Source organism: Gracilinanus agilis, chromosome 5, assembly GCF_016433145.1.
Source record: "Gracilinanus agilis isolate LMUSP501 chromosome 5, AgileGrace, whole genome shotgun sequence".
Taxonomy (NCBI): Eukaryota; Metazoa; Chordata; class Mammalia; order Didelphimorphia; family Didelphidae; genus Gracilinanus; species Gracilinanus agilis.
This window is the reverse complement of record NC_058134.1, coordinates 92,338,077-92,362,977: the sequence shown is the minus strand read 5'-3', so window position 1 is coordinate 92,362,977 and position 24,901 is coordinate 92,338,077. Positions and strand designations below refer to the sequence as shown.

Here is a 24,901-nt window from a genome sequence, read left to right as displayed (position 1 = left end):
TCCCTATTTCTGCTGGGGTACCACTAACCTTCCAAGTCAAGGCTTTCTTCAGTTCTTCAGTCCCATCTGCCCTAATATCCATTCAGTTTCTACAGCACCTTTTATATCTGCCCCATGTGTTCTACTCCTAAAACCATCACCTCTAGCTCAGGGCCTGGACAAGAGGCTCTTAACTAATTTCCCTGCCTTGTGTGTCAGTTATTCCAGTCTTTTCACAGGAACCTATGTGACTCTCCTAAAGCCTAGGTCTGGCCATGCTACACCCTGATTTAATAAAACTCCAGGGACCCCTGTTGTCTTAGGTCAATAGAAATCCTCTAGTTGATTGTCAAAGACCATCAGAAAGCTAGTACCAGCCTCCATTTTCTAGGCGCTTTCTGACTCTGAAGTTCAGGCTAACTAGTCTTACTAGTCTTCATACCTGACACTATCTTGTATTTTGCCTGCTGTGGCAGTAGCTGTCTCCAAAGTCTTAAATGTACTCCCTTCTCACTTCAACCTTAGAATTCAACTACTGCATTTTTCTTTCTTTGTTTTAATCCCCAGTACCTAGCATAATACTTGGCACATACTAGGCAGTTACTAAATGCTCACTGACTGATTAACATGTTTTATGGCTTAATTCTTAATACTCTACCATGTCTGGGTGCCAAGAAAGGTAATGGCCATTGTCTCTTATATAAGTCTATCCTTCCTAAAATAAAGGCCAAGTCATTCTTTTGCGAAAGATTACATTCTATTGGCAAATACTTTTTTTGTAACTAGACTAAAAGGGAAGAAAAAGTAGTCTCTTAGTTTTTTTTGGTCTCTCTCAATAAGGAATCTGTAACCAAGTATACTATTAACAAAAAATAAAGCAATGTTATTATAAAAGTAATTTTTCTTTCCTAATACTGTTCAAATTTCCTAACCTTTTATTTTCCATCTGAAAATGTAAAGAAATGAAATTCTAAGACACAAAATTCATGTGTTAACTGATGATTATTAAATGATTATAGAACAAATTAGATGTTTGTTGGGATGAAAATGGAGTAAATCTCAATTCTAGTAAAACAAATAGGTCTGCGTGGTGCAAGTGTATGTGTATCTGAGACACTTCCCAAACTTTTACTGCCAATATGATGCTACTATTAGAGCAGAAAAAGGACACCAACCAGATTGCATTTATCTTAAAATAGCAGTAGGCGCCAGAGTTGCCAAAGCTTGAAATATCAAAAGATTATAACTAATTCATACATATTATTCACAATTGTAAAAGCTTAATGCTTGTGACTACACAATAATTACATCTAGAACACTTTGGAACAAATCAACTCTTGATGGTTTAATTAAACTTTTGCATTTGGCATTTTAAAAAATGTTACTGGTGCTTTTACTTACCAACAAATTTCTGGCATTTGAAACATTCTTCTAACCATTCTGGAGTTACTATATGCTTTACTACAGAAATTGCTGTCAGGAACTTTACAGTGCGGGTCACTTTGCTGGCAATAAGATGTGTGCATTTCTGTGCAGACTCAGCTACCTCACCCCCAAGAATATAGAGTTTCTAAAAGTTGTACAAACATAGTAAGATCAGAAATTAAATAGTTAAAATCTATAAAGACGTTATCAATGGGGTGTAAAACAGATGAAGTCTAATCTCAAGACAGATTTATTTTTAAACAGACTATGATATAATACTATTTATATACCTAATAAAATTAGGTAACTTCCATTTTTTAAAAAAACTTGCATTTTGGCGCAGTATTCTATTCAACTGGAGTCAAAGCATTACAAAGACTAAAATGAATGTATGAAATAATTCATAGCCGTGGCAAAAACAATACGGCAGGCAGAATAAAAATAACAAGGGGGAAAAAGGTAAAATAATGAAAAAGTTAACAATATGTATTTCTAGAATCACTTAATTTTAAGTGAAGTGGGTTTTTTAATATATATAATTGCACCTTTACATTAGATTACATACACAATTGTATTTTTTAATAATACATTTTGATTATTTTATTTGTAATAATATTAATGATTTGAATGGCACTGTCCATTTCCTGGGAAGAAAGATATCTATGTTGTCTGACCAGATACTTCTTTTATACTAAAAAATAAATTAAAAGGATATCATTGGTGCTATTAATGAATACTAAAAGGCTATCTTCTCTTCAAGAAATGATGACATGAAAATTGAAAAAACATGAACATGAAATTTAAAAAAAATTTGACTCATGAAGACTACAGTTATTTTCTTAAGATGGCACAAGATTAAGCTGCGTTTCAAAGTACACTATTAAAAATGTTTTGAAAATTCAGCATTAGGAAAGAAAATAGCAAAAATATAGCATCTTACTTTGGCTTAATACTACTTTACAGGGAAAAAGAAAGACTAAATAACTAAAACAAATATTTCAGAAAGTGTATTCCTAAATATTTTATTCAAAAACTAGTTTAAAAACTAGCTAGACCTTACTGAGAAGGCTAGTATCTTGAGTATTTTGACAGAAGATGAAACTGTTCAGTCATTCTGTTAGATTACTAAGATATAGTAGAGAAAGGAATAATAATTTGTTAAATGGAATTCCAGTGGTCTGAAAATAGCAATATGCCTCTAAAATTTAGAAAATAGATTACTCATCTGACGCAAGTTTTTCTAGTAACAAGAGAACAAATATTTCAGGCTTAAATAATAATGTAGAATACTAAGTAGGCTCTTTTAATACTATATTGCCTTTTGACAAACTATATTCAATTAAATATTATATAATTAGCTCAAATCAGACAACAATAAGAAGAGAATACTGAGAATTGCTGTGTTTCTATAGTACTAATAAAAATCAAAACAATTTTTTCACCTTAATATACTGTTGAACTTGGACAGGCTCAAATCCAGTGAAAAGCACAAAAGGTGTCAATTCTGGTGTTAACTTTTTAGTGGGAGGTGGTATGTCTTCAATTCTACAAGATGAACAGATACATTATAAAACAATGATTTTACATAATAAACTCACAAATATCTTCATAAATTTCTCTTATGAAACATATATTATGTATAACCCAATGGAACTGTTTGTTGGCTTTTGGGGGGGGGAATCATGAATTATGTGGCCATGGAAAAATATTTTAAATTTAAAAAAATAAAATTTTATTTATATATATATATATATATATATATATATATATATATATATATATATGTGTGTGTAAAAAATAATCACACTGCAAATAAAGTAGGTATGCCTCAATGTCTTCCTAATCTACAAACTTAAAAAGCAATCATACTGTATTTTGGACAAAACATCTCAATTTCCTCACTTCTAATTTCTTGAGACTTTCATTATCCTGAAAAACACAAACTGTTGAAAATCTTTTTTTTTTAAAGTCCAGCCATAACTCTTAAAATTACAATTAAACTTCTTACTTCTGGAGATTTTAACACATCCCATTTGTCATCCCCATCCTTTATATACCCTCCTTTGGTACTAAAACCAAGTGTTAAATTTTGTTTCAATTAGAAACACACCCACAATATCCCAAAAGTAGTATAGTTCCACTAAGGTTTCTGGAACCCTGGCTATTGATGAATGGGGGAGGTAGGAGAGAAAGGAATTAGTAGTAGTACTTGAGATAACTGAAAAGACATTAGAATTTAATAAAACTAAATACTTGAGGATCACAAATTTGGACAGTGAAGACATTCTCTTTCCTTTGTGTCAAATTTTTCTATTCAGATTTAGGTTTTTAAATGCCACTAATAAAAAATTATAATCATGTGTCTCTTTTTAAGAAGCTCAAATATAATAGAATTCATAGAACTTTTTAGTTTTTAAATTTATACTTAATACATTAGAAAATATATATTATTCATGTTTAAAATATAAAAAAATATGAATGTACATTTTACATAATAAAGCCAAAGGAATCTTTACCCTTTCTCTATTATCTTAGAATTTATTTCCCAGCACAATTTTCATAGCCATAAAAAATGTAACCATGCATGAGAACAAATTCTCTACTACTACTGCCCCAAAGAAAAAAATCTTTATTTTTTAAGTGACAAAGGAGGAGGTACCAAATTTTAGCTAAACTTAGAATCTATTGATTTTATACTCATTTTACAAAGCTATACAAATAGTGATATTGTCTTGTCTGTTGTTATGTGGAAGTGAGACCCTGTGACTAAAGTTGTAATGGATGGCTAGGAGTTGCCTGACCTAGCTGACGGCAAAGATGGCGTTGCTCTCAGTCCTGGGCCAAGATAGACATAGATGACTGTGTATTAAACAAAAAGGGGTTTATTCTGCAAAGATATCAGGAAGGGTATTAGCTAAGTGGGTTGAGGGTAAATCCCATTCTTGGATATTGTCTATCTTAAGATCCCCAAAACCTCCAGGCCTGTTCTCTTCTACTCTCTCTATCTATAGATCCCTTTGCTAACTGTCTATTCCTAACTAAAACCCACACAGGTTTCTGAGTCTTTAGGTAACTGGAGCTGAAGTGATTAGGTTCACCCCAGAGAGGAAAACCCCTCCGAGGCGACTTTGAAAGTTTAATCAGCTTCTCTTCTCAGGTTAGATCTTCATATAAAGGTAGCAGAGATAAATCATGCAGCAGCTTTTAGATGATGATAAGAACAGGAACGGTTTGGGAAAGGATAGAGATCCGCAGTGGGTCAGAGCTGGGTCTCCAAACTGGCTTCAGCTTCACAGTCTCAAACCAACTCCCCTCTGCCTGGCAGTTAGTATCTCCAGATCCTCTCCTTCTACACTCCAAACAGGCTTACCCCTGAGACTATAGGTTCATCCAGTTCCATTTTCCTTTTGCTGCAACCTGACTCTACTTCCAAAATTCCCTTTCACACTGTGAACATGTCAACATTTAAACTGTAATGCTATGCACCAATTGTGATAGGAAGCCACAGAGATATAAAGAATAATAGTTTCAACCTAAAAAGAAGTGAATTGCTCTTATGGCTCCTAATATCTCACACATGCATTTTAGCATTTGATTATTTTTCAGGAAACATAAGATTACATATCTTAAAGTAAAATTTCTTTTTCAGAAATTTTAAACTTTTCTTAATCTATGTTACAACAAATAATGAGATAATTCATGAATGTTAAAGTTTTACTTACATTCTAAAAATATTGCCAACACAATTCAAATTTTACTAAAAAATGAAAAGGAATAGTCTATACTCTGAAAAGTAAAGGGAACTTCAAAAAAGTAAAAATGGAAACAAAAGAAACTGTGATACAAATTTAAAATATATTTAATCTCTTTTAAGCCAATAATCATACTTCAAACCATTCCTTAAACTTCCAAAGGGTATTCTAATAATTAGAAGAGTCAGTCACCAGAAGTTTTCAAATTTATTACGCCCAGTTCTTCCTTGACTTAAATAATCAGCAACATGTTACTATGGGCCAATATTTTCTGAAAATGTTTAATCTAAGACAAACCTAAGAACCAAACAGGCAACACTCTCTCTTCACAAAACACTCTCAACACCCCACACCCCACAAAAGAGAACCAGGGAACTCAGAATGAGTTCTCAGAACAACAAAGTATCACTGATTGGAAAATGGTACCCTAGATCATTGTTCCAACTTTGGTACTTTAATTCGTTTAACTATAAAATGAGACAGAACTGTTAATACATAAGAACAATTTAAAAGAAGTGAAAATGTGTTCTAAAAATATACTGCATTCTAAAACACTGAATGAAAATTTCTGTAAATGTAAACTAATGAAATTTTGGTATAAATACTCCAATTTTTAATATGTTCTGTTATTTTTCTAAAATACATCTAAGATAAGGTGAAAAACAGCAAAAATTAAACTGTCCTTACCTGGCTCTTTTGGAAGAAGGCTGGATGTTAGCTACTTCATTCTGTTTTAATTTAGGAGGTAATCTCATACCCTGAAATTAAAATCATACACATTTTACAAAGGAGTAACTTTAGAGGTTAATTTTCTTTAAAATGGTTTATGTATAAATTTTTAGCGAGCAAACATGTAAGAGTCATAATCTTCCTAAGTTTAATTTTTACAGCAAAATATAGTACATGGAAAGCAAAGATAAAAAGAAAAAATTTTAAGATTTTAAGTTAAAAGATGTAACCTTAGGGACATCTTCAACTCTTCCCTCCCTATATAGTCAGTTATACCATGTGTCTTTTTGGTTTATCTTAAAATATAATTCTTGAATCCACTATATTGTTTTAATGAAGAAATATCACATTGGTGAATGTTTAAAAATAGCACCATTTTCCCCAATTAATTCTGGAGAATAGTATTTGTGTACCAAAAAAAAAAAAAAAGAGGCAGTTTGGGGGTAATGGTTATCAGAGTCTTTTCCTTTATGAAAGCACATAGTTCATTTAGCTTGTAAATAATCATAAAATTTGTCTTAGGAGTTCTGTGACCCTGATTTCTCTCTTAATATCATGTTATTTGCCACTCCATTTCCATATGAGTCTTCTCATAATCTTCCTCATTTATTCATATATGAACAACTGTTAGCAACTTTTCATTTATTTCAAATCATTTTACAGATAATACTGTTTGGAAATATTTTTTCAAAAAACACTTACCATGTTCCCCATTCCTCACCAGCAAATATACTTTATTAAGAGACATGGATATGTCCTTATTTGACAGAATAGTACACTACAACTAAGCAGTGTATTTGACTAGTTTTGTTCCTTCTCTACACTTTTCCTTTACACTACTATTACATCAAGATATAAAATGTTCTGTGGTTCTACTTCCTTCCTCCTTTTTCCCTGTTCTGGCATTTTATGAGTCTTTGAGCCCATGAGCTGATATTTCATTAACCTGCAAATGTGCTGGGTATTATCAACAATCAACTCTTAGATTTGGACTCAAGCAATGATCTAATGTGTGCTTTTTCCTTCCTTCTACCTCAGCTTATTCCTATCCCATATTTTATCCCTTCCTATCTAGGTCCTCCTGGCTTCCAAGGTGACAGTCAATCAGATAAACTCACTGTACAAACGAATCTATTGCAGAAGGTCACAGGAAATACTTGTATTAAGGTATGTATATGTATTATAAAGGCCTTTAGGAGACAACTGTTTTAAGTCCTTCTATTGTTAAAATAATAAAAATTTACAAAACCAATATAGATGGCATCACCTGAAAGTATAAAGTATTTATGAATATGCCTATATATGTATTATACATAACACGTGTACACAAATAGTATGATGTTAAACTATAGTCCTGACAACAAGTACTTAAGTGCCAAGATTGTGCTACAAAGAAAAGCAAAAACATGTTCTCTGCTAGCTCACAATTTAATAGGGGATACTAAGTAGAGACAAGATATACACAGTGCCAAAATAAAATTAAAAAAAAAAAAGATATCTACACTGTAAATGGGAGTTAATATCAGACCAAAGACTCTAGCAGCAGGGGAAGGGGAAGTATAAGACACACTGGGAAAGAACTCTTGCAGAGGGTGGGGAATGAACTGAGTCCTATATGTAAGTTGGAAAAAAAGTAATGCTTATTAATTAATTGAAATTATTTTTAATTTAAAAAATTTTAGAGGCTTTCTATGAACTATAAGATAAAATATAAGTTCTTTTGTTTGATATTAAAATCTGTTTCCGACCTAGCTTCAAGTTCTAATTTATCTTTCTAATTTTCCCTCATATTCACCATATGTTCTTGTTAAATTGTCCTCATCTTCTATTTCCTAAACAAACATTTCGTCTCCTGCCTCTCCTCCACCTTCTCTTCTTGGAATTCCCAGTTTTCTTCGAGGGGCAGAATGTTAATATGGGCCATTTCCTCTACAAAATCTTTCTTTATATTCCTAATTGTTAGTGATTCTCCTACTCCAAGATGACTTTGCATGTACATATATTTAATTAACTGTATATGTTATTTCTTGCTGGAGTGTAAACTCCTGGAGGGCAAAGACTGTTTTAGTAATCTCACGGAATATATTTACTTCACTGAAAGCAAGAAGCTATACAAAGCCCTTCTCTCCTCCTTATGCTAATTACAAAGTATGTAGGAACATAATTATTCCCTTCATTTCCTCCTTAAATCAAGTTTCTACTTAAGTGTTATCTACTGAATGCTAGGAATTCTAGTTCAGAAGGTAATTCATTCAAAATAAGCACTTATTGCCTACTGCACTCATAGCATTGTGTCAGGTAATGAGGAGGAGCTTATATTTTATTATACAATTCATTTAGAACAATGCCAGTCACCTCTCCCCACAAATACATTTTTATATTTTCATGACAGAAACTAGTCTACCTTTGTTTTTGTTTCTTCAGTTAAAGAAAATGGTTTTATTATTTAACATTAAAATTTCAAGTAGTGTAGCCTAAGCTTAAGACTTTCTCTAGGGGTGATTTTTAAAGAGGACCTGTGGTGGTATTTTCCCCATTATAAATAGAATTTTTTTCTTAGAAGATCTATAGTATTATGATTAAATACATTTATGTACCTAAATAAAAGTATGCTTCACATTTGTTTAAATTTTCAAGATCTAGCAGGTCTCTAATTTGATTACAAAGTAAAAGGAAATTAAATTTAAAGGTAATACTAATTAAACATTACCCAATTCGTCTTGTTCTAATGGCTGGGACACAGTGCAAGTATCTGTAAAAAAGTTCCAGACCAATAAAGAAAAATTATACAGCATTTAAAGGTTTGCAAAGTACTTTATTACATATATATTATAATAAATGTTTTAATTTTAAGAATGGGAAAAAATGCCAGAGGACTTCCATCTGATAAGTACACGTAAGATGAAATTTGTGCTTGTTAGGATAAAGACTCTGATGACCATAATCTATTTCACCTATCTGATTTCTAGTGTGGCAGTACATGCACTGGGAGGGAAGAGAGCAGTCAATCTAGGAGTCAGGAGATTTGGAGTAGAATTTTGATTCTGATTATTTATTAACACTATACAGTGGATGTCAATTAATTTTCTACATCTCAGTTTCTTCATCTATAAAATGGAAATAATATTTGTACTAACTACACTTTACAGGGTTGTCATAAAGTGCTCTGCAATTATAAAAATGTTATTTGTCAGAAAAATTATATCATTTTTATAAATCATATCAATTGTGCCAAATAAAATATAATTATTTATGCCCAAAACAAAAGGATATAAATATTACCATGCTATTATAAACATTACTAAAAATAAGACACTCACACAGGTTACTCAGAAGATATTCAAAGAGCAATAGTGGTCCCAAGATCACACTTAAAAGTAGTGTACTAACCATAATCCTAGATTAGGAAGAACGGGTTCTAGGCCAATTTGTTATTTGATACACTGACAAAATCATCTTATATAATTAAAAAAAGGAAAATTATCCAACTCCTCTAGCAATGTGATAGGGAAAATATGAAAAAGAATCAATGTGCTCTGAATTCTGCAATAAAAATATATAGTAACAAAGGTTTATAGAGCATAGCATAGTAGAGGTTTGAGCTGCCTAATCCAAAATTCTAACCCTAAAGTTCAAGAATAATGATAGAGAAATGTGAGTTATTTTTTAAACCCAACATACGCTGATGTGGAAAAGCAGCTGCTAGGAATTACTATTTTGTTCTATTAAGCTACCATTTTACATGTTCTACATTTACTATAATTTATTTTAACTTATTCCTTGAGTGTACAACTTATAATATTCAATAAATTATTAAAAATGGAAAATAAAATGAGGTTAATAATAACATACCATTAGTAGCTCTGCTGATACCTTTAATGGAATTCTCCATGCATCTAAGAGAGAAATACAAGATTTTACAATTATGTCACCATAAGAAAGTAGCCTACTCCCAATGACTGGTCGGGTCACTTGGTTACCGATAACATCAATGAGTCTGTGATGGCTCCCATACTATTCAGTTAATTTTATTTTTAAAGTCACCTGCCTACCTCTTAAGCCCAGCTGTTTCTAAAGGTGTCTCACTAAACGAAGAGTAAATGTTTTCTTCCATTACCACTACAAGAAATAAAATCTAGAAGAAAGTCTCTTGTACATAAAGAAAAACATATGCTAAATTTTTTGAAGCCCACTCATATTGAATTTCTGGAAATTTATAAAATAATTAATCTCAGTATAACGCATCCAGGTAATTTAGTTTCACAATTACGAGAAGTGAGCAAAGTACCATTAAGTACACTGGTCAGATTATCTCTAACCAAAAGGCCTGGTTGAGTTTTCCTATAACCAGATGACTTGATAGATCTTCGAGGGGCTAGAAATTATTGTTGTAAGGCTTCTAGAAAAATGAAATGTAGTCACTAAAGGATATAGAAGAATAGCTTTTATTGTTAATGCCACCCCTTATCCCTCTGGAAAACTTGAAGGTATAATGACCACTAAAAGAGAGAGAAGCCTGAAAGTCCTTTGAGATGGTCAGGTAACATGTGTAGGTCAGAACTGGCCCAATAGCCAACCCACTGACAACAGCATGAGAAATCCTCCTAATCTGAAAGCTAATTTGTTTGTCATTATTTATTCCCGGTAGGGTAAGTATCACTCTACCAATGGAGAAGGAAGAATTTAAAGGTGAGGTTCTACATAATCACAGGGAAGAAGGTAGTCCAAGTGAGCAGTGGATTCCTTCCTTATACTGATTTACTTCCTCTTAAAATCCTAGTAAGATGTTGCTGCCCTCTGTACATAATCTTACCTTGTTCAACTTTAACAACTTGAAAGAAAACAAGAGGTTATCTGTAACTGAAAGGTCTCATATAAAAGTAGGCAATTATTTTCATATTCAATTTAAGATAACACAACAATGGACAGTAAGTTGGATGACTTTCAAGAGTTAAAAAGGATTAAAAGGCTATAAATATAAGTTGGCACCAACAATATTACTACATGCACTATCATAAAATATTAGGAAACATATCTAAAATGAAGAGATAATGTATGTGAAAGTGCAATACTGCAAACAATTCCATAAATAAAAGTACTATTATTGGATTCAAAAGTCAATTGTACATGTTGATTGAAGACCTAACTTAAATAAAAGCAATTGATGCAAAATTCCTAAGGATTTTAAGTCCAATGTGAAAATATGGCACTGATATCAAGGATGCATTTATTCCCTCAACATTTAAGTGTATAAACAACTAAGGAAGTTATAAAGATAAATACAGAGAAGAGAGTTCTGTCCTAAAGGAATTTGTGAAGAAAAAATAAGGCAACATAAATTCGTATACAAATTAGGATATAGTATGTATTTAGTACCGTGGGAATTATAACAAAAGGAGATTACTTCGGTTGGGCAGGCAATTTCATGAACAGGTATCTTCACTGGTGAGATGGGAATGGAAATTATTTCAAAGGAGTCAAATAATCTTAGTCCTCACTCCAACACTTAATAGCTATATGATTCTAAACAAGTCATTTAATCTATGGGCCTACTTTCATTTGTAAAATGATGGTAATACTTTATACTTCATAGAGCTGTAATAAAGTTAACACTGAAAATGTGAGTTGTTAATAAATGAAAAGAGGAACAGATTTATTCTTTGTAATTCAAAAGGGCAAAATCAGTTCAAATAAAAATTACAGGGAGATAGACATTGAATCAACATCTAACAATAGATGGGAGGACCCTTTGAAGTAGCTTAACTCATCATCACTAAAGTATTTATTTAGGCAGAAGTTAGAAAGCAATTTTTCATGGAGGTTGGAGAAGAAATTATCACACTGAGTGGGAAAGTAGACAAGATAATTTCTATGACTCCTTCAAACTTTATAGAGAAAAAAAATCATAAGGAAACAAAGGAACTCTAAAGGGGGAAAGATAAAGCTCATAAAAACAAACTTATTGGTTAATATAGATAAGATTTCGAGGTTAAAGAACTTTCAGCTAATTATGGGTAAAAATTATAAAAAGCATGATAGATGTAAAGATGTAGAGAAATATAATCAGTTTTCACCAAGTATTTGTTCTCAATCATTCTAAAACACTTTGTATTAAATTCTTTGAATTATAATTAATAATATCTGCATTTTTACTTACCCAAAAGATTTAAAACTAAATGCTGAGTAGGAGCAAATGGATCCTGCAGGTTGAACACTGTGTAGCGGCTGCACTGCACCTGCCGCAAAGCCTCAAAGTTCCCAAGCAATATGTCACAAAGCCACTGGGCATTCACACATGGTATCCTCCACTCTTTGGCCTTTTCATATTTTAAACCACTTGGCCTTAGTATAGAGGGAGAAAATTCATTTATCAAGAACTTTACATTCTTACCAAAACAATTTGTATTTCTAATTTCTATTATGACAGCAAAAGAATTTATTTTTACATTGTTGAAAATATAAATCAGTTAAAATTCAACAGTAATTTAGCAACAGAATCTAGACTACAGAACTCATACTGGAATATTAGACCATCAATTTAATTTCTTTCAGTACTACTTTTGCTTCGTTTTCTATTACTTACATCTAATTGTAATTCATCTTTTATAGCCATGTCTACAATCATTACCATAAACATTTTTACTCTTTACTTATCTCTTAAAAGAACTGGTCTTACACTTGGATTAATGTTTGAATAAATGAATAACCAAGCAATTATCTTGGTCATATATCATCTTCTATGTGCCAGGCATTATTGCTGGAAATTGGGGCAACAAAGAAAAAAATAAACTATCACTGCTTTCAAATTGTATGAGAACAGTGTATTTATGGTTTTATTCTGGGGGTTTGGTTATGTATAAATTTGCCCTTACAATGACCAATACTGCGGTGTTTTGCATGACAATAAAAATAATGAAAAAAAAAATAACAAAAACATATATATCAAATTGTATGAGAGCATTTGACCCCCCCCCCCATGGCCTAGCCTTTACCACTCTTCTGCCTTAGAACCAATACACAGTATTGATTCTAAGACAAAAGGTAAGAGTTTAAAAAGAAATTGTGTAAGAGTGAAAGAATATGTATGAACATACAAAATAAATACAAGGTAATTTTTTAGGGGGAAGGCACTAGCCATGGGAATAGTCAAGAAAGGGTTAATGTAATTCTGAGATGAGTGCAAAAAATCTAAAAGATAGAGACATGGAGGGAGTAGATTCCAATAATAATTGGTAATAAATAAAGGTGTGAGATTAGAAATGAGAATCTCTATGAGCCTCTGGTGAGCCTCAATTTCTCATCTGTGAGAAATAACAAGGCAGCAAGGCTGAACTGTTGAGGGTAAACAGTAAGGGAGGTGTACAGGACGGAAAACGTAGGTTGGAATCAAGTTGCATAGGGCTTTAAAAGGTAAACAGACGGTTCTATATTCGTTCATAGAGGCAAGAGGAAGCCACTGGAGTTTTCTGAGGAGAAAATGAAAATTCTAGACCTATAATTAAGGAAATGTCGGCAGCTGCATGGATGATGGATTGGAATGAAAGCAATTAGGAAGCTACTGCGCTAATGATGAGGGTGGTAGTAGTTTTAAGTAGCAAAAAAGGGACTTATGTGAGGAGATGTGGAAGCACAACTGCCAAGATGCCAGCTGACTGGGTATGTAGGGTGAGAGGGAGCAAGGAATCCAGAATGAGTTGAGGTTTTGAACCTGGCTAACCAGAAGCACATTGGTATTTTTAACAGAAAGAACTTCGTTATAGTAGAAAAAGCAGAACTGTAAAATGTCTATCAGATTAAAATTATTTCATTAATTCACTTACTCTTTACATATGAGCACTGTATTGCTACGGCATAAATAACCTGTATATTTGGCACCTGCCAGGTAAGCCATTAATTTTAGGTCATCTCGATCACCATCAACAAATCCAGTCACTGAAATAATCTGTTGAAAAAAGTAAAAACTATTTCAACTCCAAAGTACTACGTTTTCTTTCTTCCTTTCTTTCTTTCTCTGAGAACATATTAGAAAACATTTCAGTATTATCAATCAATTAGTAAATCAATAAACATTTATTAAGTCACTGTGTACCAAGCACTGTGCTGTGTAATGGGGACACAAAGAAAAAAGCTGTCACATTACCTGCCCTCAAGGAGCTTTCTCATTTTAATGGGGATATATATGTATGTGCGTGTATGTATACACACACACACACACACACACATCAGTATAAGTCAATATCATGCTTAAGAATTCTGAATTGTAGTGGTGGTCAAAGAAACGTATGTGGCACTCAAAGAGAAATCAATGAGTATAATGAAAACATTTTTTCTAACCCCACATATGAGAAGTTTAATTTTAAAAAGGAGAATGAAGAAATGGCTACTTAATCATGTGGTGGAAAGCATCCTTAAAAACAACAGTACTTCTTTGAAGCAATCAGCTGATTTGAGCATCAGTCTAAAAATTGTGAAGGAATAGCCTTCACATAATCAAGTTTTTACTGAGTATGTAGAAGGCTAGATAGAATCTATATATTAAAGATGATACAGAGAAGTATTTTTTTCAAGTGACACAACAGACAAAATGTTAAACTTAGGAGTCAGGAAGACATGATTTCAAGGCCTCCTTTAGAACTTTACTACCTGCTTTTGACCCTGGGTGAGTCATTTAACCTGTCTTACAGCTTCACCTAAAATATGATGGAATCTAAAAGCATCTGCTTCACAGGGTTGTGAAGATCAAATGAGATAATATAAGTAAAGTGCTTTGCAAAGCTCTGAGCACTATATAAATAACAGCTACTGTTATTATTCAAAAGAAAATGGGGCAGCTGGGTGTCTCAGTGGATTGAGAGCCAGGCCCAGAGAAAAGAGGTCCTGGGTTCAAATCTGGCCTCAGACACTTCCCAGCTGTGTGACCCTGAGCAAGTCACTTAACCCCCATTGCCTACCTAGCCCTTACCACTCTTCTGCCTTAGAACCAATATACAGTAGTGATTCTAAGATGGCAGGTAAGGGTTTTTAAAAAATAATGTCAGCAATAAGAAAACAATATTAATGTCAAAAGCAAACATGCAAATGATAATAGCCTTTGCTATACTTAATACTCCAAAAAAAAAAAAATCCATCATTTCATCTATGCAAGCACTCCCTCTGAACCTTAACCAATGGTTTTATTTTACTGAGGTGCAATAGTTTAGAATAATAATAGAGTATTAAAATAGGACTTCAAGTAGCAGTATACTAGATTATCTTAAAATACATATACACATTTAATTTGAACTTTTCTCTTACATGTTGAGAACATGGCTTTCCTCCTGGTGGGAATGCCACAGGAAAATGAAGAGCTCGATGAGGTGGTACCATTTTCTTCTTTTTTAAGACTGTATTTAACCAATGTGCAGTGACACATCTTTTTCGTTCTCTCACCGCCTGTCAAAGATTAAATGTTTACAATAGGACTAACCATTAACTACATTTTGTCTTATATGCTATAAAATCATCACTTTTATTTGGAACACTGTAAACGAAGGAATGCATAGAGGACTTGCTGGGGGAATCTAACCTAAAAAGTTAGTTTTTTAATGTACTTGATTTAACAATATAATATAGTTGAATATTTTTCAGTTCATTTGACAGGATTTTATTGTTCAAAATGTATAAGAAGCTACAAGTAGGCTAAGGAAAGGGCAGGAAATTTTGATTCATTTAGAGAAGTAATGACTGGACTATTTCAACTCATTTAATGTTATTTTATTTTACTAGAAAATAGGGAAATACAATAAACAACAAAAAACCCTAGAAAATTTACTGAAGGGGAAAACTCAAACATTTCTACAAGTTCACATTTTCCTGCCTGTTATATGGCAACAGGCAGAATTTGCAAGAATTTTTGTTAAGGAGATATATACATTAGGCATACTTCCTGTTAGAAAGTGAAATTACTGACTGGAGGCTCACAGGATAAAACAAGGAATAACCAAAAAGAATCATAGAGATTCTGACCCAAAACTTATATCCCTATAAAACTCTAGAATCTCTGAAAATAGTAGGAATCCATACTATCTATCCACATATATTCTTACAAACAGTAAAGTATCTATTCCCACACACTACTTAGTCAATCAGCCAGGAATTCTGTGATGTGTCAGCAAATAATAGGGATTCATTACTCCCATCATAGCTAAAAGATTACCTGGAATTTCTCTTTCCTTTTTCCCTTACTAACAGCAACAGGAACAATTTTAGGTACCTACAGAAATTTATTATTAAACAAAAGTTTTTTTCTTTTGAATGTGATTAAGATTCTTTTCCCAAAATGATGAAAACTTACCAAAACTGGGTATCTTATGCCAATAAAACTGCAGTATTAGCATCATTATAAGTTTCCATTTTAATTACTTACCTGTGCATACATACTACTGACTTGACTTTCACAAAGAAGATGTGTACATCTGCTTGTAAATGTAGGATCCACAGTGCCACCATGTGCTTGTATTATCTGGTCACCCAAAAAAACCCCAGTTTACATCTTTTATTAATCTAGCCAATTATAAAAAACTTCAAATTTATTATAAAAATATCACTTCATATATAACAGGATAAGTCTTTGCAAAATATAAAAAACATTGAAAAGTTATAAGATCTTTCTAAATTACAATACCACAAATCTAAATTATGAATATAAATTAAACATATTGTGAGGAACGATAGGAACATTACTACTTTGGGGGACGGGGGAGAGCAAAACAGAGTCAAACAGGTGGCTCAACGATTAGAGCACCAGGCCTGGGGTTGGGAGGACCAGGGTTTAAATCTTAAACATTTTCTACCTGTGTGACCCTCCCTAGGAAAGTCACTTATCCCCAACTGCTTAGTATCAATTCCAAGAATAAAGGAAAGAATTTTTAAAAAAGAAAAGAAAAACAAGAAAATATTTTAGTAACCAAACATAAAATACCTTACAGAGAAGATTCCAAGTTCAAGATAAATTCAGGCCTATAACCTCTATTTTCTTCTACCTGTCTTATACTACTGCACAATGGGAAGTGAATTAAAGAATGAGAACCCTAAGGCACTCACTACTTGGTCCACAATCACCACTGAAAGATTCAATCAGCTTCAGGATTCTCTTATTTTATTTTATTTTATTTTATTTTGTTGTAAAGGAAAGTAAATAGATTTTAGATTTTTCAAAGACTGAAACAAAAAATATTCCAATTAAGCCTTAAACAAACAGGATTTAATTACTTAGCTAGAATATTCAAAACATTCTCCTTAGAAATGGCTATAAAAGAATAGTTTATTTCAACTCAAAAAAATTGTTTTATTTTTTTATTAAGTAAAATGAAGAAGTATAATTTAATTGTCACAGCTAAATAGAAAATATGTCAAGTTTATGTCACTGCTTGGATGATATTATACCTCCACACACACAAAAAAAAACAACACAAAAAGAATCATTAGTGAGCAAGTCATTATTATGAGATTATTTCTAGTAACTGCAATAATGGCAAAAAGAAATCAAGACTAAAGGACAGTCCTAGGTTTCATAATACTTTGCAAACTACAGTTCTGTGACATTTAAATTTCCATTCTAATAATTTAAGTAGGTTCTATACTTCATTTTAATTTGCTTCTCATCTTTATTCACCTATTTATACAACCACTATATCTTTCTCCTTTTAAAATAAACATTTATAATAATAAAAACTAACAATAGCCTTTGAAGGTATGCAAAGTAATTTACATATAAGGATCTGATTTGAGCCTTGCTATGAAGACTTGTATTATTACCTTCACTTTACAAATGAGGAAATTGAGGTTCAAAGAGGGAAAGTGACTTACTCATCACCACAAAGTCAAATGCTAGTGTTAGGATTCCAAACCAGATCCTTTTTGCTTCTATGTCTAGCACTTTTAACTACTATATCATGTAACTTCGTTTTTTTTAAAGAATTTACAGAAATTACAACAAACACAAGTTAATCTAGGTGGCATAATGGATGAAGTGCTGGACTAGGTTAAGAAGGTGTATAGTGATTAAGAGCCAGGTCTAGAGATGGGAGGTTCAGGGTTCAAATCTAATCTTAGATGCCTCCAATCTGTGTGACCCTGGATGAGTTACTTTACCTCCATTGCCTAACCCTTACCACTCTTCTGCCTTGGAACAGAGTATTGGTTCCAAGACAGAAAATAAAGGTTTTTTGTTTTTGTTTTTGTTTTAAGGTCCATAGCTTAAAACCTCAGTCACTAAGCCTCTCTTAGCCTGAGTTCTCTTATCTATAAAATGGAGATATAGAAGTTAACACCCTCATGGGTAAGTTCAAATGAAATAATCTATTTAAATGACTTGCAAATCTTAAATGCCACGTAAAAGTTACCTATTAGCTATTAAGTATAAATCCATAGAAAAAAAAGTCTTTAATAAGAAATGTTTGCTATTTCTTTGGGGCAAATCTTACCCTTTTCCATGTTGCCAACAGCTGTTTATCAGACATCTGCTCTGGATAATCAGCAATTGCGAATATACATCCCAATAAGAAACATTCTTCTGGAACTAAAAAAAAGTACACAGGAAAACAAAATATATTAAACTCACAAACTCTTAATAAACAAACATGGAAAATATGTCTTACCGAGTAAAATCTGAAATTTTGGAGGTTAATCAGTTTGGGGACTGATAAACCAGTGGAATTTCTTTTTTAAAAACCCTTATCTTCTGTCTTAGAATCAATATTTCTTATCAGGTCTAAGGCAGAAAAGTGGTAAGGGCTAGGCAATGGGGGTTAAGTGACTTGCCCAGGGTCACATAGCTAGGAAGTGACTGAGGTCAGATTTGAACCCAGGACCTCCCATCTCTGGCTCTCAATCCACTGAGTCACCCAGCTGCCCCAGAATTTTTTTTAAGATTAAAAATTATTACAAGAAAATTTCCAATTCAACCTGCTGAGATAGCAATACAAATTAAACATAGCTAAATCACTATCATTCATTATTACCCACTATAAATTATAAGCTAGTGTTTATATTGTAGGCTGGACCATAAAAATGGCTGCACATATAGATGTGTACAGGTGTGTATAGTTACATATAAAACCTTTCTTTAATAATTTGACCACTGAAATGAGGGCCTTAAATTCTAAAGCAGTAGACAACAAATTAAGGGTTTTAAATTCTCCACTTTGTGAAAGTAATAATAATCCCTACTCCCAAATAACCAAAGCATTTCATGGGACTAGAGCACTACTTTTAGGCAGGAAAAAAAAGATGACTAACTCTCCAGTGCCGGATCATGTCCGAAGAGCTGATGATGCTGTGGCTGCTGCTGGTGATGTTGTGGTTGCTGAGGAGGAACCTGCTGCTGAAGGGCCTGGGATGTCTGACTCAAATGTTGTGCTGTTTGATTTTGCATTTGTTGCTGCTGCTGCTGCTGCTGATGTTGGTGCAGACGTAATTGCTGCTGCTGTAGCTGCTGCTGTTGCTGTTGCTGTAGCTGCTGCTGCTGTAACTGTTGCTGCTGCTGCTGCTGTAGATTCTGCTGCTGGAGCTGTGCTAACTGTTGCTGTTGCAGCTGCTGCTGCTGCAGCTGATGGAGCTGTTGCTGAAGGGCATGCTGTTGCTGGAACTGCTGTAGCTGCTGCTGTGGGCGATGAAGCTGCTGTGGAGGATGTAATTGTTGCTGTGGAAACGGTAGCTGTTGCTGTGTAAACTGATGCTGCTGATGGACTTGTTGCTGTGGTTGTGAAAACTGATGAGGCTGTTGCTGAGGGTAGGGTTGTTGGGAAATCTGTGGTGGTTGCTGCTGCTGCTGCTGCAGTTGCATAAGCTGCTGAGGTTGAAGATGTAAAATGGGGTGATGCTGTTGCTGCTGCTGCTGCTGTTGCTGCTGCTGCTGCGTCTGATGTTGCTGTTGTAACAAATGTGTCTCTGGAGTTAGTTTTACTTGACTAAACAACACGGCATTTGCATGTCCCTGTTGGCTATGATTTACCTGCTGTTCTAAATTTTTTGTAGGTGCTGAAAGAGACTGTAAGATCTAGAAAACAAAGATTTAATGAAGCGTCATTATCCAATACACAAGGTACTTCCACATTTTGCTAATAACTTACTTGAAAGTAAATAGAATATTTTCACAAGACTTTGAGATATCAATAATATAGAAAATAAGAACAAAGTTGAATTTCAGAAAATAAAATTCCTAAACTTTACTTACTTCATAATGTTAGTAACGGATTAATAAATATTGATACTCAAAAGATCAGCAACATTTAAAACTATATGATTAATGGAAAAAAATTTAAGCTAATGAATCATTAAAAAAGGAAATGAAAATGAATGAAAATGATGACTGATGTGTTTTGAACAACAGAAGATTCTGGATGTAGGAGAACATGATTACTCAAGGTGGTATTCCCCGGAAGGATGGGGAGGCAGGTGGCATGGGTATTACTTTGGAGCCCAGCACTGCTCAGGCCATCTCAATGAAACGTCTCCCGTCCAGTTTTTTTTTTTTTAAACCCTCACCTTCTACCTTAGAATCAATATTGTATATTGGTTCCAAGGCAGAAGAATGGTAAGAACTAGGCAATAAGGATTAAGTGACTTCCAAGGTCACACAGCTGGGAAGTATCTGAGACCACATTTGAACCAGGACCTCCCATCTCTGGGCCTGGCTCTCAATCCACTGAGCTGAGCTACCCAGCTGTCCCTGCCCTCCAGTTTATTTTGAGGGATGCTCTTTCCCCCACACAAAATCCTGAGTTAAGTCCTAGAGAATAAAGAATCTTAAGGAGTAGTAGGCAGTAGTTCATCATTTTAATGCTAATACCACAAAGTAGTTCTCTTTGAAATATACTATATTCCTATCTTGAGCCTAGCCCAATCTAGCCCAGAAAGATTCAATAAAATAAAGATGACCAGAGAGAAGACATGGAACATACTTCTCAGATAGCTGGTCCATTGTTAGTACAACAATGCAGTCAACTACTGAAACTCCAGGAAGAGTCATTTCTGATTTTTTCATGGATAGTGCATCCAGCTCACCTCTTCCTCTCTAAAGTTTCAATATATGACACACAGGCACAACAACTGGAATATAAAAGAAACCAAACTCTCAATAGTAAGTTGTTATAGCGTTTCTAGTCCAAAACTATTATGTACCTATTATATTACAAAGAAAAAAATATGAAAACCAACCCCTGCCCTCAAGCTTACATTCTACTGAAAAGCAAAGAGATTTTTCTACCATTCAATGACATTTTTATCATTACAATATATTTGCTTTTTAATTGCACAGGCAGGCATGATTTTTAACATATACATTTTAATTTTTAATATACATTCTTTTGATATTCCAAACATTATTAAATATGAATACATTAATAGCATTTGACCAAGATGCAGCTGGAGTACCCCTTCTATATTCCATATGTTATAGCTCTCAATGCAATGGAAGATCTCATTAGTTTTGGGGGGCAATCATGTTTTCATTATTGCTTCACACTAAACTTGGGAGTACATGAAAACCTTAATCTTTTTCAGATAAACTATCTAGCCACCCTATACTGGTGAGGTTGATATTTTTTTTGAACCAGCATAAAACTCCATATTTATCCTTATTAAATTTTATCTTATAAGAGTCAACACAGTTTTCTAGCCTTTCCTGGACCTTTTGGATAGACTGTCAATTAAATGTAGATATGATGTGATAGGCCCCCAGCTTTCACAACATCCAAAAAACTGATCATGATACACCATCTATATCTTTATTCAAAACATAAAGTCACAGATTTAGAGTTAAAAGGTACCATAGGTCATTTAGTCAGTTTCCTCTTCTTTAAAATAATTTGTACAAAGTTCCAGAAAAAGGTTAAATAAATTCATACTCCTCCTCACAAGAGATTACTCCAACCTGATATCAGGTCATTAGTGACTGTATCAAATATGGTTTTGGCCAATTAACCTGTTCCAAATGCAACAACTATGTGATAGGCTAATAGCTAGCACTTACATGGTACTTTAAGGTTTGTAAAGCACTTTATATATCTCATTTAATCCTCACAACACTGTGAGGTAGGTGCTATTATTATCTCCATTTTACATTTGAAGAAACTGAGACACAGAGAGGTACTTGTGACTTTCTCAGGGTCACACAGCTATTAATTGTCAGGAAGGGTCTGACTTCTAGTCTAGCATTCTCTCTACCGACCAGTACGAGAAAAGCATGAAAAGCTTTTATAAAATGCTTTGTCAGAAATCAATGCAAATTCTTATCTATAAAATTCCCCTATCTGCTGCTAAGGAAGTTAATCTGGTATGAACTATTCTCAAGTGAAGTCATGCTGGCCCTTTATGATCACTGTTTTTTCTTCTAAATGTTCTGCAATCACTCTTTCTGATTCCAAGCGGGATTCTAAAATGTTTTAAAGTCAAACTCACTGGTCTAGAACTTAAAAGACTCTCTCCTAACCATTTTTTTTTTTAATTTGGGGCATCTGCCCTAATCTGGTCTAGTGGAATTTCTTCCAATCTTCATGATCTTTCAGAAATCATATTCATCCATTCTTTCAGTACGCTTGAGTCTCATTTACCTAGGTGGCCTGGTGACTTAAGATCATCAAGGCAACTAAGTGCTCTCATTTTTGCTATTAACTCCTTACAAAATCTTGAGTTTCAGTTCCCTACTAGTTATTTTGTTCTGTTGTCTCCAGTTCAAAGATCTTTCTTCCTAAAAGATAAAACAATAAAAAAAAAGGTAGTTCTTACCCAATTAGGTTTAGATATATATTAGGTAACCTTTAAGGCCAGTCAACAGGATGAATACAAACTGTAAAAGAACTTAAGGTTTCTACAAGATTATTGAAAGCACCCCGTAAGTTCAGAATGGGCAATGGCTTCCTAAGGGATGCTAAGGACAGATGATGAGTTTTTTTAAAAATTAGGACAGGGAAAGGAGAATCAGAAATGAAATAAGATCTTTATCCATATTTTAATCTCTTATTCAGAAATACAAATCCCATTCTCAAATATCATCTAATCCAACTCTTTATATTTCAAGTCTTTCTTTTAATTCCAAATACTCCTTGATTTCCCATTGAAAGTATTGATGAAAACACTATCTGTGCCTAGGCTAGTGATGGCTAACCTTTTAGAGGCCCAGTACTCCATCCCCAGACCCAGTGACAAGCCTAGCCCAGCCCTGCCTAAAGACCAGGTGCTATGCCCTGCCCCCCCCCCACTGAGTTGTGGGTGCCCCCTGTTTTCCCTAACCCCACACAGGGGAGGGAGAAAGTGAGCAGGTAAAGTAAGGAATGCCCTCGGGGAGTATAAAGAAGGGGAGAGGAGTGGCCCCAGCACTCCCCTCTAGCTCTGCTGCCTGTGAGCTGCCCACCTTCCCCCCTGTGTGCTTCCATTGGCAGGGGCTGGGGAGGCAGGGTGGAGAGGGGGAGGGGAACAGCTTTGCCCAAGTCCCCTTGCCTTTCTTGTAACAATCTGGGGTGTGGGGGTGTGGCCGTATGCCTACGGAGAACGCTCTGTGTGCCATCTTTGGTACCCACACCATAGGTTCGCCATCACTACCCGAGGGCCTTCCCTTTCTTACTCAGAACTTTCTAATTTTTAGCAGTGCCTTTTAGAATACTTCTGTCATTACAAATAAAGGTAGCTGGGTGGCAGGCAGGATAGCCAGCAAGACTTGGAGTCAGGAAGACCCGATTTCTGATCTGACCTAAAGATATGACAATCCTGAGCAAATCACTTAGCCTCTCCCAGCCATGGAGAATAACAGTCAATATAGGTTTATTAAGTGCCTATCGTGTGCCAGGCACTATGCTAGGCCCTATGGAACAAAGAACCAAGCCATCCCTACTCAAAACAGGATTACATTCTAATGACAAGAAGTACATATGATATATATACAGCATAAATATCAATCAAGTATTTATTAAGTACCTACTACATAAATTAAAGTTGTTAAATACAAGACAGTTTCAGAGAAGAGATACATTGGCAGCTGGGAGATCTGAAAAGGCCTCATACTGGAGATGATGCCTGAGCTACAGTTTAAAGAAAAAGGACTTTTAGGGAAGGAGAAAAGAGGGGGTGTTTTCCAGCAATGACAGAGCAAGGAGACAGCAACTGGGATACTATTTGTGAGTGACAACAGCAAGAAGGCCAATTTGGCTCAGAGTATGGGATGCAGAAATGCCCAATGAAACTGGAAAGAGAGACTAGAACTAGCCTATATGAGGCTTTAAAAGCTCAAGAGCTAAGTATGTCTAATTCTTTTCTCCATAGCTTGCTCTCCTTTCCAACAATTCCACTTAAGACTATGATTGTTCTCATTGCCCATAGGCCTGAAAATTTTCAATTACTTTCTTTTTTTTTTAAACCCCTACCTTCCATCTCAGAATCAATACTATGTATTAGTTCCAAAGCAGAAGAGTAGTATGGGTTAGGCAACAGGAGTTAAGTGACTTGCCCAGGGTCACACAGCTAGACTGTGTCTAAGGTCACATTTGAATCCAGGACCTCCAACCGGTCCCCCAGGCCTGGCTCTCTCAATCCACTGAGCACCCAACTGTGTCCCCAACAATTATTTTTCATTTCATTCTCTACCAACTGATTCTTTCCTTCCCTTCAATCCAATGCCAACTATTTAGGTATCTACAAGGAAATAATAAAGTATATGAGATCTAAGGGAAGGAAAGATCATTTTGAAGGGAAATATCAGTACCAGGCTAAGGAATTTTAACTTTATTTGAAAGTCAAAGTCATTTACTTGGGTATCATGGAAGAATTTTTTGCATAAAGTAAAGAAATGACCAGATTTGTATAATTCCACATTACTGACAAATGCCACCATCAGGTCTCTTGAATAGTTTTCAGAGGATCATGAGGTACCTCAGGTCGTTCAACTGCCTTTATTTTGCAGATGAATAAATCAAAGCCAAGAAAGTTTTGGCCAGTGGTCAAAAAGATACTAAGTAGAAGAGATATGATTCAAAGATGGTCTT

General features: G+C 34.2%; 1 protein-coding gene across 1 annotated transcript in view; it reads right to left on the bottom strand.

Annotated features, from left to right (window-relative positions):
- PAXIP1 (PAX interacting protein 1) overlaps positions 1 to 24,901 on the bottom strand; it is a 127,996-nt gene that overhangs the window by 13,515 nt on the left and 89,580 nt on the right. Inside the window, exons 8-17 of the mRNA XM_044678958.1 lie at positions 19,164 to 19,923; positions 18,350 to 18,444; positions 16,291 to 16,386; positions 15,180 to 15,317; positions 13,706 to 13,827; positions 12,043 to 12,227; positions 9,738 to 9,781; positions 5,844 to 5,914; positions 2,847 to 2,949; positions 1,381 to 1,549 (exon numbers count right to left, since the gene is read on the bottom strand). Of these exons, the coding sequence (XP_044534893.1) occupies positions 1,381 to 1,549; positions 2,847 to 2,949; positions 5,844 to 5,914; positions 9,738 to 9,781; positions 12,043 to 12,227; positions 13,706 to 13,827; positions 15,180 to 15,317; positions 16,291 to 16,386; positions 18,350 to 18,444; positions 19,164 to 19,923 (1,783 nt within the window). The remainder of the gene's footprint in view (positions 1 to 1,380; positions 1,550 to 2,846; positions 2,950 to 5,843; positions 5,915 to 9,737; positions 9,782 to 12,042; positions 12,228 to 13,705; positions 13,828 to 15,179; positions 15,318 to 16,290; positions 16,387 to 18,349; positions 18,445 to 19,163; positions 19,924 to 24,901) is intronic.